The following is an 18,567-nucleotide window of genomic DNA, read 5'->3' as shown; positions in this document are numbered from 1 at the left end:
AATCAAATTATGTATTGGCAAAAAAGTTGTATCTTCGTAATAAATATGTGACAAAGGGTATTTTTAAGTTGTGTTTTTTTACAAGGGACAAATTAAGGACAAGTTGAACGGTCAAAGGTCACCACCGGTGCACCAAATGTCGTAAATATGCAATACGATACGCATAATTTGAAAACTCCAAATGCGTATTAAAATTTAAAATTATAATTTACATACCTATTTCAAATTGAATTATGTAAATTTGTTTTCAAGCTAGACAGACGTGACACCGTTATTTAAAAATTGCACACTTTACTCATGTAAATATTGGATTTTATTTAAAATTTTAAAAATCCAATAATTTTTAAAATATACACGTGTTTTGTTTTTGGAAATATGTAAATCATCTTCAAATTTTCACTTCCACAGTTCCACGTATAAACTTGATTCAATTATTCCATTTAAATTAACCAATTTTAGTCAAGGACAGGACCACGTTTTCTGGCCGGGCTGTCGTCATTGATGCGGGTATCCTCATTGGCACCAGGGTTTCCGGGGTGGCGGCAAGTTCAAAATTTTGAACGATGTGACACACCCCCAATTTTACTTCTAACAGGGCAATCCGCATTCCTGTCAATTACATACATACATATTTAAATATTATCTTGCTAGTATTTAATGATTTGCTGGAATAACTGATACGAAATTTATTTTCATTAGGGGACATTCATAAATTATGTGTATGTAAAAATCGCGATTTTCTAGACCCCCTACCCGGTTTAATATGAGTCATATAGGTCGCATTGCATAATTTATGAACGACCCCTCACGACACTCCTTAAAAATATTTAATGTAAACCTTTCCATTCATGTTATACGAGACCGTATAACAAAATTCGATTTCTGCTGCTTTATTCCCGGAAAAGGGGGAAAGTAAATTCCGAAAACTTCACCCCCCCCCCCCCCCAAAAAAAAATAGACCCTAAAAATGCTCGACAATACCCTAAAACTTTCAAAATTTCCTAAGAATATTAGATATTGCCGGAAACCTTTAAATACTTTCCTAAATAGGTAGAAATTATCGGGAAGCTATTTGTTAAAAATGACAGAAATTGTCCGGAAACTTTCAAAATTTTCTAAAAATGTTCGGAAACTTTCCCAGCATAAGTTTGCATCACAAATCCAACCCACTTACGAAACCATTGTGCCTCACCTATGCACATCCTGACCCCGTGGCCGAAGGGGAAATACGCAAATTCCGTGGTGCTCCGATTTTCCGTGGAAAATCGGTCCGGATCAAAAACGTCGGGATTCGGGTGATACTCTTCGTCCCGCTGAAACCCGTGGATCGAAAGGATCACGCTGTCTCCCGGCCGCAGGATGACTTTACTGTTCGGAACAGCGTATTCCTGGATACACACGCGCGGCACCATTCCCAAGGGAGGGTACATTCTCAACGTTTCTGAAAAATAAGTTTAGAATTAAGAATTTAAAACGTTTGCCGAATTAAAAAAAATTGTACACAGGGTTTCGATTGGTAAAAAAACATGGGAACAGAAACTTTTAGCAGTTTTTTCTATACCACCACCAGAACTACTGGTAAAATCGAAAATTTTATTTAGGGCGATTCGAACAAACACTTCAAAACTTTTAAAATTTCACTTCATATCCATTAAATTCTTAGAAAATAAGGTGAAAATATCAAAATTCCAATAATTTTCAAAATTAACAGGTTGAAAAGTACGTATGAAAAGAATCAAAACTGTTTCAATTTTTGGAGCAAATTGTTTCCCAATTTTTTAAAGAAATATATTCGTGGTATGTCAGGGGGCGTCCATAAATTACGTAACGTGAGAAAGGGGAGGGTGGTATCTAAGGCTCCAATGATACCGTGCCTACGTTGTAGAGGGGTCTGGAAAATCACGATTTTTGCGTTACGTAATTCATGGACGTCCCTTAACCACCATTGTTTCTGGGTACAAACTTGGCTTATTTATCTTAGATACTTACCATGGATAACCATGTCGAGATAGGTCATCCCACAAACCCCGTCATATGTGAATTCATCCCCCAGCACGTCCTTTATTTCGTCCCTCAATCTCCTCTGCACATTCGGATTCAGCGCCAATTCGTAGGCGCACATGGCCAAGACAACTTCCGTCGTTTCGTACCCAGTGAGCACCAAAGTGTACAAATTCGAGATTATAAAGTCCTTCTCATCCTCCTCCCGCCCATTCGCCCCCCGCCCAATCGCTTCCCGCCCAATCGCTCCCCGCCCATTCGCTCCCCGCCCAATCGCCTCCCGCCCGTACAACTCTTTATACGAGGAATGAATCAGATGGACAAAATCATTCAAATTTTTCTTTCCCGCCCCACCCTCACTTTGAATCTTGGCCTGGGCCACGTCCCCGTAAAAGGTGCCAATTTCTTTATCCATTATTGTAACCCGGAAATAGTTTGTTACCCGGGGTAACCACAGGATAAACATGGGTTTCACCCAGTCCGTAAATTTATCAAAGGAGGTATAAACCCTGTCAGAAATTTGTTCGAAACGTGACGGTTCCCGGGTTTTGAGGCAAACCGTGTCTAAATTCAGGGTAACGGAGGCCACCACGTCGAGCGAGTATTTATGGATGGGTAAATTCAAATCGCAAACCAAACTTCCCGCGGGGTCCATTTCGTGGTTGAAGTATTCTACTAGATTTCTGCCCACGTGGTTTATCTGGGCGAAATTGTGCTTGATTTTGCTCGGTGTGAAACCACGGTCAAATTTGGCGCGGGTTTTCTTCCAATGGTCGCCTTGCAGGTAGACGAGGGATTTTGAAATGATGTAATCCCCCGCGAAGGAGAGGGTGGATTCTGTCCGCTCAATTTGAGTAACGTCTTTGACCTTAGTTGTTCAAAAAATAATTCTTTATTGAAAATTAGACATTGGAAAAAATTATTCATTCATTATTCATTCTTTTATTAACTTAATCTTAAATTCCCCTTATTGCATGGATTTCTCAATGTGCCTCATGGATCAAGCATGCATTACAAAACATGAAAAATAAGAAATGAATAAAATTATTCATTCACTCTTCACCAAATTAAATGAGTAATTCAAAATTTTTATTACAAAATTTTGAAAAAATTATTCACTCATTCCTCACTCATTCAATGAATGAATAATTTATACATTCTTTTTCTTAGGTGAGGCTATGGTTACAGAAAAAAAACCTAAGTAAGCATTCCATGACAGTCTGAAAAGTGACCACAGGCCATTACTTTTTCATTTCTCAACCGATTTTGATCAAATAACCCAGAGTCATTTATGACGGTGCTTTATCATAATCGTTTTCTCTCGGTCCAGATTTCTGACCCCTTGTTTAGTTATTCAAGAAAAACCGTCACTAGGGTCACTTTCTGGTTTATTATAAAAATGTGGATGAGGTGATCATCGCCACTTGATTAAAATAATGTAACAAATTCATTTATCTTTCATCTAAAATTGGGATGAACAAAATCGGTTGAGAAATGAAAAAGTTTTCCCTTTGACACAAAAGTCATGCTGCATATGGTGGGAAGTAGTAGCTTAAGGGGACTGGTCACATGGCAATACTCACTCAATAACACTTTGGATTAATTGAAAAAACAACATAAAATCACTATTATGGTTTTCCTCTTCGATAAGAGATCATTACTGGCCGGCGTATGTTTTTACATGTCTGTATGACTCTGCCGGCATGGTATTAATGAGCATTACATTTCTGGTAATGTAAATTTACCACACAGAAACAACTTTATACGAATCCGGTATTAGTATCAAATTTATACCAGTATGGAGTATGTATCTACTTATATATGCCTCTACCCGATTTTTTACAGTGTGGTTAATTCATTTCGTTAATAACTAATTATCGTAATATTTTCAATTAAAAGCTTAAAATAAACTAAACCTTAAAAAGGATAACTTAGGTGAGACTGGGGTACATATGCGATTAAAAGGATGAAATAATCACCTCACTCCTCCCACACTGAAGAGAAGGTGTTGGTAAAATGAGCATCACCGCCTTAGGAATGATTTCTGAACTGTGTGCAAAAATAATAATAAGACGGATGATGTATCAAAATTTTGCATAAGCACATCCTAAAATTTGAAGGCTGATTAGTTGATTTTGGAGTGTGTATTCAGGAATATGAAATAATCCCCCACCCCCACCTACACTTTGGAAAACCACCACCAAATATCCTCCTTATTTTTCTTACCGAATATAGTTCATACTTACGTGGTACAATAACGCTGATAACAAATTAATATCTATGAGTCAGGAACAAACAATAGATTTGGAGTATTCGAATTTAATTTAATTGTCACACTATGCACTTACATATATGTAAGTGCATACTATCTGCTTAAAATATCATTTGTCTGTCATTCCCAGGGCGGTGATGCTCATTTTACCAACACCTTCTCTTCAGTGTGGGAGGAGTGAGGTGATTATTTCATCCTTTTAATCGCATATGTACCCCAGTCTCACCTAAGTTATCCTTTTTAAGGTTTAGTTTATAGAAATATGTAAATATGGACAGGAAGTTCCCTTACACAAATTTCCCGAATCAGGCCCGGATCCCGGGTAACGTAGTACGTCTTGTTGAACAGGGTAAACCCACCGAGATAACTTTTGTCCACTTTGAGGCGTTCGTACAAACCGGAAACGTACTGGGCTGGTCCGTTCCCCTTAAGAAATTCGGGCACAAAGGAACCCGGGACGTCGGAAAAGTAAAGGACGCCACAGGACGCCAAGTACTTTTCGACCGAGGGGTTTTTGAAAATCCAGGAGAGCAAGGTTATCAAGGGGAGGACGAGGTATAAGGCCAAAAATGTGTTTAACGCGCTGCGAGGAGGAGCGGGTTTGGACATTTTGAAAAATGAAATATTTTTCTGAAATATTTTTGAAATTTTTATTTATTTATCGACTTTACTACGTTGTTGCTCATTTTCTGAGCGTTATGGAGACCCCGAGGGTTTAACGTGATGTGAAATATTCCCGATTTAGGTAGGAAATTTCATCAGTATCGTATGTGATAAAAGTATGTACATAAATGGTACACTCTAAGAAATGCGGTGATAGATAGATTGATATTATTCTTGTCATCGTGGGTTGTTTGCTGTATTGGACGTGGTGTCCTTCTGGCATAGGTGTGCAGATTTGAAAAATCCGAAGCAGTTATATTTTTGGTCGGGCGCTGTAACTCGGCAACGCAAATTTTTGGTCGGAAGCGGAAGTACTGGAAATCGGAAGCGCATATTTCGGTCGGAAGCGGACACCTCAGGCGGAAGTTATAGTTCTGGAGTAGCATCGAGCTATGCAAATATGGTGGTTGATTATTTCCATGCGGTGACAAATCTGTAACCGAGCGGTGGCGTGTAATCAAATTGAGTCGCATGCAAATACCTCGTACATATTTATGTTGACACCGGTCGGTCATAATCCAGTGATAAATTTTCTTAGAGTGTTGATAGATAGATATACAAGTTATACAAATTCTGTTAAGATATATGTATGTACATAAAAGCCTGGGAATTTTGAGGCTGAGCTATGTATCTACGACATTTTCGAGTATCTCCAATGCCATCTCCAGTCTTACGTAATTGCGTAATTGAAAGTAAATACATATCGTTTCAAGACACGAACATGTACATATGTATGTATTTATTTTGTATCGGTTTGCATGCATGCAAAAAAGCATTTTAAAATGCATTTGCATTTTAAGCATGCTTAAAATCAATTCAAATTACTATGAATTTAAATGAAATGACAGGAATTATTTAATTATTGTGGGCTTAATTTAGCCCCTCTTCAGCTAAATCGTACCCTCTTTCCTTGACTTAATTAATACAGGATGAAAAAAGAATATTAATTCATTATTCAATAAATTTTTGAATAATGAATTAATAATTTTTTTTTAATTTTTGAATGAATGAATATCGAATCAAAATTTATTGACATCATAAGTATTTACATATGAAGAAGAAATGAATAGTTTTATTCATTTTTCATTTTTCACGCTGTACATGTACATATGTATGTGTATTGGGAAATCCAATTAATAAGGTACTTAAATTTGAGATGAGATGAAATGAATAATAAATGAATAATGAGTAAATATTATTTTCATATTTTAAATTAGTGAATATTGAATGAATAACATGTTCCAATTTTTAAATTGAAGTAACAAACGTTTGCTGAACTGGTAGGTAATTTTTCACACGCTTCCGTCTATAAAATGTTACAAATTAATTTTATTCCCACGTTCTGACTTTACGAAGAGAGCAAATTCCCTTCATGCAGAAATAAATATGTAAATAAATATGTACGCAAAGCTGTTTTACATGCCTATGTACATATTTACATAGGTACATACATACATAACCTTGATCCAGAGTTATCTCCAGAATTATATAATTCTGCAGAATGATTACGCAAAAGTAATAATTTTGCGTACAGAAATTTTCCACATCAATAAAATTTGCATAAATAAAGTCACATGTTAATACAACGTATTTATGTATGTATATATTTACATATTTATGAAATTCATGGAGATAACTTGTAATTGAACATATGCATATATTTTCTTCATCCTGTACAATTTATTTCGTATACTTATGTAAATATCTATGTATCTAAATATGAATATGAACACTCTTTGATCTAGGCATATATATATGCTGCCGTACATAAAGATGTGACCTATTTTTGGGGAATTTAGACCCTTACCCTCCGTACATACACCCCATCTTGTAATTAACCTGGGAAGGATAAGATGCCCTGACCCCCCTTCAAATAGATCACATGCTTTCTGCACAGTCCCTAACTTGATAAAGAGTGAAGTGTATTAAGTAGTACTCTGGAATTTGTACAGTGTACTTAATTTATAAATGTGAGTGAAATTATGTACTTAACACCAGGTAAAATTAATATTAAGAATCTATGTACATAGGCATGTGTATACAAACGAGTGTACACATGAAACTTTGTGAAAAATACGAACACATTGGTTGTGATATATGTACATACACATTACACAAGTTACCACGAGAAGTTATCACATTTGTAAAGCAGTTGAGGAAATGGGGTGAAGATTTGTAACCGGTTTTTAACCATTTGTGTCTAACCAACACGTGCATGCATGCAAACTAGTGTATAACTTTCCATTTCCACTAAAATGTATCAGCAATCTGTAATATGTAATATGTAATTCATCTCTGTCTACGATAGGAATCTACTTCCTTCCTGAATTAAAAAATCCTCTTCTTCATTACAGAAATGAATGAATTAGAATCGCATATTCGTTCAAATTACTTACGTAACGGAATTAAAGAAACCTGTCAACAGATGAAATCCATCAAATTTTTTGTGCCACAATTTTGGGAAGAAGAAGGTGCCACTAATTTGTTACCAATTCAGTTAGTCAGTCTCGTTCTTCTCTCCACTTTGGTGGAGGCAGATTTTCATTAAAGTTGGTAAAAATTTTGTGTGAATTTTAGAAATTAAAATTTTACAATTTTAGTTCAAAAATGAAAACGCATAATTTAGCCGTGTTGATATTTCTTGTAGGAATCAATTTCTCTGTAAGTGAGAGATACAGAAATTTTATACGGATTTTTATTAAAGAAATTTAATACGGGAGTTTTTAAAGAAATTTGACACGGATTTTATAAAAATAAATTTTGAAACATTTTTTTCAAATTTTGTACTTAAGGGGGCATACAGAATATTGAAGATTTCATGGGGCTGGCCAGAACATGAAGTAGATCATCATCATCATCACGACGATCACCATGACGATCACGATGATCATCACCACCACCACCACCCTCCCCCTGGACATCACCACCATCATCACCACGATAAAGGTCACCACCACCACCACCATCATAAGGGGCCACATCATCATCACCATCCCAAAGGGCACCACCACCACCACCACGCCAAGGGTCACCATCACGGCTGGGGCAAAGGTTGGAGTAAACCCAAGCAAAAAGTAATTCATAGGGAGCACATTCATAAAATCCACACGCATGTTCATCACATTCACAAGGTGGGTAAAAATGCATATTTAAGTAGCTACACTCTTAAAAATAATGCCAAACTTTTGTAAAGAAACCACAGGCTCAATCCTACATATATACATGTTATTAAATTCAGATTAACGTTAACTTGATAATGAGCAAATTGAGGTCGCTGATTATAAAATTCGGAGCTAATTTCCTTTACAAATGGTAGAATTATTTTTAAGAGTGTAAATCCAAAGTAAAGAGGTACCCTGCATAGGGAACGTCGCCAAATTATTGATGGGCATTAATTTCCGATAATTATTAATTATGGTGATTTACCATTGGTAAATGCACATAATAAGGAAATCACAGCAAAATATGATCAAAATTTGGACAAATTATTGGACACAAATTTGCCCCCGTTCTTTATGCACATTTATGAAGTCCAAAAATTATAAAAATTTCAAATTATTATTTTTCCCTTTTTCCAAAAAATAGCACAACCTGTACAAGCACACGATCCACAAGCACAACCAGCACAAACACATCCTGAACATTGTCAAGGCTCCGGAGCAAATCGTGCACTCGTACAATCAAGAGGTCGTCAAAGTGGTCCCGACCGAGGAGGAGGTCGTCAAGAAGATCCCCGTCCACCACGAGCAGTACCAAGTTTTTACCACGGAGGAACAAGCAGCCCCACAGGTTATCGACCATGGACACAAGCATTCGCATTATGACGGGACGATACAAGCCGCCGTGGTTGGAGGGGGGTGGGCCCCCGAGGAGGTCGAGTATGCGGGGTGGAGCAGTTAAATATGTAAATAATTGTGTATGTAAATTAGTTGTTAAAATGTGCGGCAAGGAAATAAACTACTTACCTTACAAAATACAAGATTAATTGGGTAAATGATTATGTAAATTATTCCAATTATGTAAATTTCATAAATTATGTAATGCGAAAGAGGAGAAGGGAGTCTAATAAGTTTCCAATGATATCGTGCTTACGCAACACATGCTAAAGGGAGCCGTGGGGTTCTAAAAAATGGTGATTTTTTAATTACATGATTTATGAACGGCCCCTGATTATTGATCATTGCACGGAAATTATCAAATTCAAATTCACATTTTGTTTTTTTAAATTCAAACTTTTAATAATACGACAAAATCTTTGCATATATTTTTCAAATACCTATTTCAATTTATTCAAAAGCTATTATCGTCAATACATTGTCAACCATTGTCGGGAATGTTAAATATTTGTAAATGGAGCCTTATTTTTTTCAAGATCCACACGCCTAATTGGAAAATGCACGTGTTAATATCAAGTTAGTTTAACTTTATGTGAAAATTCATAGTAATTTTGGCCCCGTTTTAATCTCAACCTGGCTAATCTCACACTTTAGTCGCCGGCATCTTCACTAACTCAGTACCAATTTCTGAGAAGATTTAAAACCAATTTATATCTCACACTAAAATCCAAAAAAAAAGTAAATTTTGGGTAATATGAGTAGGGAGTTGAAATTATTACGAAATTAAGGACCAATCTAGGACAGCCGTAAAAAGTTCTTTTATCCCTAATTTAAGGATTTCAGTCTCGGGTTTTTAAAATTGCCGCCATGCTTTCGAACTCATTATAACTTGATAAATCAAGTTTGTATTATGCCCGTGACAAGTAATTTATGAGATGGGGCGAGTTGAGATTTAAAAAAACGGGGCAAAAATCCGTTTGAATTATTGCATAAAGAAAAACTGAATTGATATTAATTAATCAGCACCTTAGTCATCGTCGCCATACTCCGATTCATCGTAGTCCATCCCACTTCCCTGAAATAAGTCTTCCACATTTTCCAAGCCGTCCCGAATCGCCCCCAAACTCCGGGCGGCGCTATATTCAAAAATTCCAATCACGTTCTGGCTGATTCCTTCGGCAAGGTTGTTGTACAGGTTGCAGGGATCCATGACCAGCGGGGTCTGCTCCCAGACCTCGTCCGGGACGGACAATCGGCGGTAATGATGACCAAAAAATATTCGTAGGTTGGAAAAGTCCTAAAAATTTGGGAGATTTGTAAAAAAAATAGTAAATTATTTTGCAAAGTAAGAAAGTTTTAATTATTTTTCTTCCTGTTCAAATTCATTCATTCAATAAAGAATTCATAAATTGTTCATATTCATTATTGAATAAATTCATAAATTAATGAGTGAATAATCTTTTTCATAATATTAATTGAATGAATATTTATTCATTTAATTCATATTCATGAAGAAGGGTTGAATAATTAATTTCTCTGCTTAATAAACGGGTATTTTGAGAAACCCATCTAATATGAAGAATTTAAAGATGAAATGAATAAAAAATGAATGAATATTTATACTCATATTTTGAATAAATAAATCGTGAATAATTTGTTCCAATTCTTAAATTGAACGAATTTTGAATGATGGAATAGCTTTTGAAGGGTAATATGAATATTTTGAAGGAATGTGTACAAGTTTTTAATAATTTTAATTTTTTTACCTCCATTTCGCGCAAGAATCGCACAAATCTGGTGAACAGGTTACAAGCCGGCTGTCCCTTTTGCGCCCAGCAAGCCACTAGTTCAATCATGTAGCTCCGCCCCTTGACGTATTCGTCAATCTCGATCTGCTGATTCCAGTAGCGCGCAAGCTTGATGACTTTGACGATGTCGTCCGGCTTGTTTTTCATGAAAAGGATCGTCTGCTCGGCCAGGCTGGAGGAGAAGGCGGACGGGTTCGCAAAATCCTGCATGCGACGCCGAACCTCGATCGCTTGTTCTCTCGCCATGTCTTCGGCATGTCTGTAATAAAAAAACGGAGAAATTTGTATTTTGGCAAAAATTCGTTTTTTACGAATATGGTACAAAAATTTTGCACTTATTTTCTTCAAATCTAGTAATATAATTTTGCAAATTTTAGAAAAAATAGAAACACTGAGAAGTATGTAATTAATTAGGTAATTTTCCTCTTAAATATTTCAAAAATTGTGTACCACACTGCATTTTTTCTTTTGTTTTAAAAAACAAAATATGATAAAAAATGTAGCCTGGTAAAATCTTGTAAACTTCCCTCGATCGAAAAATTGATTTTCCCCGGCAATCTTCGAATGTTCCCGAGAATTTTGGGAAATTTTCAAAGAATTGATGAACATTCCCGGGAGTTTTCGAACCTGTTCTATTTTAACCCATCCAAAAAAAGTTTGCTTAAAAGTTTCACAACGGCAGGATAAATTTTATCAATTGTGTTGTCATCATCCAGTTTTTTTATAAACTCAACTTTAGTAGAATTATATACAACTTTACTTGGACGGATTAATATTTAGAAGATGTTCGCAAATTCCGGGGAAGGAGTGTATAAGTAGACTTATGTAAATATTCTGTTTTTTCATACTTATCGTAATCCAGCATATTTGTCGCTGGGAGCAAGTCAAAATCCAGGGTAAGTCGATTAATCCGAATTTGGAATGAGATTGAGTATCTTGTCTGCCTGCCTAAATAAAATCCTGGCACGGTCCCCAGTGCGGCGAGCATTTCGTTAAAGACGCGCTGGTCGAAGGGTGGTTCGTGGTCATTGAGGAAGACGACGACGTCAAAGTCCGTGTCCCCGATGGCCGTCCCCTTTCCGACAGAGCCGCCAACCTGGTCGAAGCAAAATAAATTAAATAGGTTAAAATTTAACTAAATAAGTGACAATTTTTTACAAATTATGCTAAATTTGGAATATTTTCAAATCAAATAGGAAAGGACTGGGTTTATCTTTAACAAATCTACAAGATTTTATAAAAAAATCTTTACTTAAGCAAAAGTTGAACGCTATTTTATAACATTTTTCCAATATTTATTTTTTTACGGCGTTCGTGACGTTGTAAAATAGCAGACCTGGCCAAATTAGTAATTGACAATTACAATTACAATTACAAATTACAAATTAGTAATTGTAATTTGTAATTTCAATTACTTCATTTAAAAAATGTAATTTTAATTGTAATTTGTAATTGAACCAAATGTAATTGATAATTTGTAATTTGTAATTGCACATTTTAACATGGTGTAATTGTAATTCAATTACTTCCTCAATTACAATTACTAAATCACCATCTATCGTGAGTAGAACCAATAAAAATTTAACGTTTTTGTTAAATTTGCCGTACTTTCATACGTGAACATTTCACTGCCTATCGCTTTTTGGGTTAAAATAAACATTATTTCCCATTCGCAATTTTTTTAATTACATCAGAAATCATCACTAGGATAAATGCTACTAATTACGCAATTGAATTATAAGACAAATTACTAATTATAATTGAGATTTTTTTAAATATTCAAATAATTTCAATACTTGTTCACTTCGAACAATACACACACTGATAAATTCTTTTACTTGCAAAATTTGCCTTTGCAAATTATTTTTTCTATGTGGAAATTTTTATGTAAAGGCATTTACATTGTTAAACGTGAACAAGTATTGAAATTATTTGGCTATTAAATGATAATTTTTATTTACAAATTTCAAATGTAATTGTAATTTGTGATGTAATTCAATTACGTAATTTGTAATTTGTAATTGTAATTGAAGCGAAATTTTTTTAGAGAAGTAATTGTAATTTGTAATTAGTAATTGAGTTTTCCTGAGTAATTGTAATTTGTAATTGTAATTGAAGCAATGTTGTGATCGTAATTGTAATTTGTAATTTGTAATTTGAATTCTAAGTAATTTGGCCAGCTCTGTAAAATAGGTATGTGCAAATTTACGAAATTTTAGTAATATTCCGAATTTTAGTAATATTCCGAAGAAAAATAAGCTTTTGAGCTTGCTCAGATCGGGGGCAGCTCTTTATTTTGTAAAATTTTGTGAAATTTGTTTACAAAATGCACGAAATGATTTTATAAGTTTCAAATGACTGCGTGAATTGTTAAGTTTTTCATAAATTTATTTATTTAAAATTTTGCTCACCTTGATTCGAGGTGGTTATCGTAGATTTAGAGAACTTTGATTTAACGCTCATAAATCACCAGACCCGTATTTTTGGTATTTCAGAATCTGCATGATTTCGCCAATGGCGGGATTTTCAAAATACGACAAGCAAATTTCAGCCAAATTCCGGATTTTTTAAAATGCTGTAACCTCTTGAATTTCAACTAGGGCTGACAAATCCGGATACTCCGAATTCGAAAAATCGGGATTTTTCGGATTTCGGATACTTCGAAATCCGGATTTCATTTAGAGACGAATCCGGATTTCCCTAACTAAAAGATTCATATTTATTAAGGATGTAAAAATTCAAATCTTTTCGAGAAGTGTGAATTTAATAAAATTAGCATGCTATCCATTCCAAATATAGTTAGTTTACCGTATCCGACATCAAACTCACTTTTTTGAAATGCTCCATTTTTTCAGTTCATGAACCGAGAAAAATGCCCAAATTTACCTGCATCGTCGAAAATTTTTTAGAAATATTGAAACTTCTAAAAAAGCTGAGATTGCAATTGAAATTAATAATTCTACTATCTGACATCTATCTGATTCGTTCAAATATCAAGGAAATAAATAATAACAATAAATAATTCAAATCCGGATTTAAATCCGGATTTGGGTCCCAAGAAAAACGGATAATCCGAAATCCAGATTCGAAAATTGGGAACGGATTTGTCAGCCCTAATTTCAACCCGGGTTCAAAACTTGGGTACGGTTTTTCTCAGAATTGCATACTCCCGTGAAATTCTAAAAATCCAATTTTAATAAACTTTTAATTTTCCAAAAATTATCGCTTTTGTACTTTTTGTACTTTTTAAAATCAGAAATAGCATGAAAATATCAAATTTGTCAAATTTTAAATACCGAATTTTTTAAACTTCGTGGAAGCTGTTCTGAGACAAATTGTGCTTAATTTTTGAAATCAGGAAATCGGAAATATTACTGCGTTTAAAAAATCCTGATTTTGGCTGAAATTTATTTTGAAAATTTCGCCACGGAGGAAAACATGCTCATTCTCGAAAACGCAAAAATACGGGTCCACCAATTTTTGATATACATATGTAATATACATATGCAGGTATTTTGAACTTCAAAGGGCGAGTGCCAAAGAATAATTCCAAACTATACTGAGGTTAATTACTCTATTTTGGTCATTTTAAAAAATAACGGTAAAACTTCGGTTGGCGTCGATGAAATTGTTTCGTCTGGTCAATGTGTTTCTCAGACCTTTGGCTAGCCAGTCCACATGTATCACGGTTTCGATGAATTCAAAGTTACAGCAAAAAATAACTTTACCACCAAAATTTCTAGGAAAGTGTATGTATGTAGCCGAGCTAAAACAAAACTAGGGATTTCAATCAATTTCTCAATTCTCAGATACCTGTGAAAGGTCCTGATTCCAGTCCTTCAATTTTTTGATCGGTTTAAACAACTAAAACAATAGCTTCATCTCAGACGAGCTGCAGTCTCTTTTGGTGTTTCGGTAAATTATTCAGGGGCAGTTGAAGAGGATTACCCTTGAAAATGTATGAAAAGTACTGGTCCTTTTTTGCCCTTGTTTTTGAACTTTGAACTTGGTGACTCAATTAACATGCAGGCATAGATCGGATATTTTGCGTACTCCGCGTACTCTATAATCCAGAAAAAGTCCTGTACTTCGGCCTCCGGAGTACTCCGATCTATGCATGCAGTTGACATATTTTAACAACCTTGCGACTTTGCGTTTGGGTCTGTTTCCTGGCTTGTCAGCGTCAATTTTTCAAAAAACGGTACGCGTTATCTTTTTGGGCGGCTGTTACCTTACAGAGAATGGCAGTCCCGCTAATTTGGCTTTTCATACAATTCAAACGAAGTAAAGTACGCTAGACGCTGTAGTATGAGCAGCACTATATCCAGATAATTTAACCCTATGCACACTTTTTCTTTGTGGCAATGTTTCTTCGGAAAAAATTTGTATACTGTCTTTCTTTGGGATTTCTTGACCAATTTTTTAAACCAAACGTTTTATGCCCGCTAAACAAATACGTTTCGAGAATAAAATTACATAACTACCGAAAATCCTTCTCGCGCCTAATTTGCTCAGTTTTGGGTTTGGTTAAATAACTCTGTATGGAGCCTTTGCTCTTTTGAATTGATCTGCCTTAAGTATCACATATTGTTAAAATTTTATGATTGAAATCATAAAGAGGAAAGAGATTTAGGGATATTTATATGCACTGGACGGCAATTTTACATGAGCTTCAAATCAGTTTTGTTTTCTTTGAATTAGAAAATAATTTGAGAAGTACTTTTTCATTATTTAACTTAATAAAAAATTATTTTGGTTTTTTTCAGCAATTAAATGCTTAGGTACAAAAGGGGGCTTACGTAGGTGTAAACGAATTTGTCGCTGAATAACCCCGGAACGGTTTGTCGTAGCGGGTCGAAATTTTGAACAGACGAGCATGTTATTCTCAGATGGGTGTGTGCAAAAATTCAACTCTCTACTTCCAAAATCGCCTCCCCCACAGCCTCCAGAAGTTGAAACAGTCATTTCAACTCTTTCCAAATTCCGTCTAAAAAATTCGGTCTCCGCAGAAAAATTTTCTTTTCAAGTATACGAACCCAACGAAGTCAATTTGACTTACATTGGAGGATTGTACAGGTATTTCACTATTCGAAATGATTTTTATCTCCAATCTAGCTTCAAGGTACTTTGCATAATCTTAGGTCAACTTTGCCGTCTGGGAAGACGCTGCGTCATGATGAAAAATCACCTTATTCATTTTTTTACCATACAATTTAGGAAGATGTTATTCTAAAAGTGGTTTGCATAGACGGTGCACTTAATACTTTGCAGATATTTTCACTTTTTGGGGGACTTTGATAAGTGGGAGGACACCACGACCGGACATTGCACCCTCCACCATAACCTGTTTAAAAAAGTTCTCCTTACTGGGAAGCACCAACTTCCGTGAATTGTTTTCGACATTTGTCGTGTAGTAAGCACTTCGAACCCAATTAGTATTTTGTAGAGAAATTAGTGCTTCGTCAAATGTCACTAAAAACTTACTTTAATTCTTTGGCAGAAAATTTAAATAATTTTTTTTGCAAATACGGGCGCGATTTTTTTTCTTTTTTTCGGTTAGCTGATGCACATGAGTTTTCTGACCAAGTTGCTTCTTAAAAATCTTAATCCCTCTTTCCACTGAATGCTTAGACACCCCAACCTCACGAAAAATTCCATTTTGGGTCGGTGGATTGTGTTTTGAGGTCAAGAGGTCAATTTTCCTAAGTACGGTCGGAATTACCACTTTTCTTTGCCATCTTCTAGGGGTGGTGGTTCTCCTTCACTAAAAATTTCACGCCTTGGTCCTATATTTCTCAATACTTTATTGATTCCAGATTTCGAAACTGTTTTCCATTCACTTTTAAGAGGCCGAGTTATTTAGCTGCACGAGTACTTAAGTTTGGAACGAGTTTTTATGAGAGTCTCAGCTTCTGGGGGCTGTGGGGAAGGCAATTTTGGAAGTAGAGAGTTGAATTTTTGCACACACCCATCTGAGAATAACATGCTCGTCTGTTCAAAATTTCGACCCGCTACGACAAACCGTTCCGGGGTTATTCAACGACAAATACGTTTACACTTACGTAAGCCCCCTTTTGTATATAATGTAAATTAGATGATCTCAATCTCAATTTTTTCGGGGGGACATTAACATTGCTTGTCCCCCCGGCACATTTTCTGGGGGGACATTGTCCCCCTGTCCCCCTGCTTCCGCCGCCACTGTTTATAATCCATCACTTACCAAAGAATGACGACAGTCGCAATTAAATTTTCTCGAGTTTGAAACCTGAAATGAATAGAATTATTTATCCAAAATATTGAATATGTGATTTTCTTCAAATTTCTGTAAACTTTTTCAAACAGAGGATGAAGAAAAGTTACCCAGTTGTTTTTCTAAATTTTGTTCCGAATCTCCACTAGCCAAGTATTTAATTAATTGGAAGAACGTATCCAGAAAAAATCCGGCTGACGAAATGCGCGAGAGGGCTGATTTCTGGCAATGGCGCGCTGCAGTAATTTGTCTCAATTTGTCCCTCTGCAAATATTTCGTCTCACCGAACATTGATAAGCGCGGTGATAACCCCGTAGTGTTAGGGGCAAACAGCATAATAAATTCAGATAAGCTTAGTTTTAAATTTGGGGCGATTTAAGGCTGTTTTAATACTTCAGTATTAATTACGATTAATACTGATTAATCTATCCATGATCATACGTCGGATATGAATGAAAAATGACGTTTTCCATTTATTGACCTACAGTTTCCTAAACTTTCTGAGAATGTTTAAGGTCACTAGTAGGTCATGTAGGTTAAAGCATATTTTCTCATATTGCTCATATTTTCGGGTTTTGGGACATATTCATATTCCCGATCATATTTCGAGCTTTTTTCGTTCATTTTATCATTTTTGGCCAAATTCTTAGATTTGGCAACCAAATCGACAGAAACTGACAAAAAATTCAGTTTTCTCACAATGATTCATTGTGACAAACTTTCAGAAATTTACGTTCACTTTCGCCTAAAGTGATTTAATTCATTGAGAATGAATTAAATGGCCTCAGAACTTGTTTTATTGATAAAAATTAAGCATTACAAGAAAATATATCACAAAATTAAGCCAAAAATTAAAAAAATAAAGTCATTTTTATGGTATATTTTGGCGATTTTTACGGTAATTTTTCATTCATATTTTGAGGTTTTATCATTCATTCATATCCGACGTCTGTCCATGATTATGGAAATGGATATATGTAAGCGTAAGTTTTTAATTTGGGGCGATTTGGTTGATGGAAATTTGCTTATCTGAAATATTGATGAGTTAAGTGATATGTCCAGTAGTGTAAGTTTTCGAATGGAAATCAACACCATAAAGACTGACCAGCTTAGGCTTTTATGTAATTTGGGTAGGGTTTTACATTGTCAACTTGTCATGACATTTTGACATGTCATAAATGTCATAAATGTCAGACATTTATTTTTATTGACAATTATGACATTTATGAAAATTTGTCAAATTCGAAATTGTCAAATTGTCTGTCAACTTGTCATTGACAACTATGACATTTTCACTGTTTATCGCATTTTTCCCAAACAAAAAGTCATCGTAGGCGGTATACATATTTTGTTACTCACCTACACATCTTTCCTCTCATATACTTTTTCACTACGATTCGTAGTGAAATATTTGGTAAATATTTTAAGTGTCGTTCGTAGTCTACGAACGAGACTTAAAATATTATATTGACGACTTCCGTTCGTAAAATTATAACTTATTCCGTTTGTCTCTGATCATCAGTTTTATTTGGAGCATTGATTTGGAAGAGTTGGCCGATTCCTTGCATGTTGCTTCCAATGATATTGACCTGAAATCTGTCTTTTCTTATAACATAAAATGCTTTTCGTTAAACATGAGAGCAATATGAAGCTTGGACTACTGGTTGTCTACAGAGTTTAGTAAGGTCATATATTAATTCACTCGATACATAATTCATCCAGGATATACAGGAAGTT

At 35.2% G+C, this 18,567-nt stretch overlaps 3 protein-coding genes across 3 annotated transcripts; 1 reads left to right on the top strand and 2 right to left on the bottom strand.

Moving 5' to 3' along the window:
* Positions 1-88: 88 nt before the first annotated feature.
* On the bottom strand, positions 89-5,412 carry LOC110855254 (cytochrome P450 6k1). The gene is made up of 4 exons (XM_022103669.2): positions 4,565-5,412; positions 1,990-2,869; positions 1,193-1,441; positions 89-609 (listed from the first exon to the last, which is right to left on the bottom strand). Exons 1-4 carry the CDS (start codon positions 4,880-4,882, stop codon positions 446-448), a joined length of 1,611 nt encoding a protein of 536 aa, XP_021959361.1. The 5' UTR covers positions 4,883-5,412; the 3' UTR covers positions 89-445.
* A 2,017-nt stretch (positions 5,413-7,429) lies between these two features.
* Positions 7,430-8,921, top strand: LOC110855330 (histidine-rich glycoprotein). Its single transcript, XM_022103759.2, has 3 exons — positions 7,430-7,597; positions 7,729-8,067; positions 8,522-8,921. Exons 1-3 carry the CDS (start codon positions 7,544-7,546, stop codon positions 8,834-8,836), a joined length of 708 nt encoding a protein of 235 aa, XP_021959451.1. The 5' UTR covers positions 7,430-7,543; the 3' UTR covers positions 8,837-8,921.
* A 7-nt stretch (positions 8,922-8,928) lies between these two features.
* LOC118437212 (2'-5'-oligoadenylate synthase-like protein 2) lies at positions 8,929-17,055 on the bottom strand. The gene is made up of 6 exons (XM_035856088.1): positions 16,941-17,055; positions 16,801-16,845; positions 11,429-11,676; positions 10,539-10,839; positions 9,799-10,069; positions 8,929-9,318 (listed from the first exon to the last, which is right to left on the bottom strand). Exons 3-5 carry the CDS (start codon positions 11,566-11,568, stop codon positions 9,800-9,802), a joined length of 711 nt encoding a protein of 236 aa, XP_035711981.1. The 5' UTR covers positions 11,569-11,676; positions 16,801-16,845; positions 16,941-17,055; the 3' UTR covers positions 8,929-9,318; position 9,799.
* Between the last annotated feature and the right edge of the window lie 1,512 nt (positions 17,056-18,567).

The sequence above is a fragment of the Folsomia candida genome, unplaced genomic scaffold (assembly GCF_002217175.1).
Source record: "Folsomia candida strain VU population unplaced genomic scaffold, ASM221717v1 Fcan01_Sc012, whole genome shotgun sequence".
NCBI classification, from domain to species: Eukaryota; Metazoa; Arthropoda; class Collembola; order Entomobryomorpha; family Isotomidae; genus Folsomia; species Folsomia candida.
Note: the sequence above shows the minus strand (reverse complement) of the source record. Positions and strands in the feature narration are given on the sequence as shown.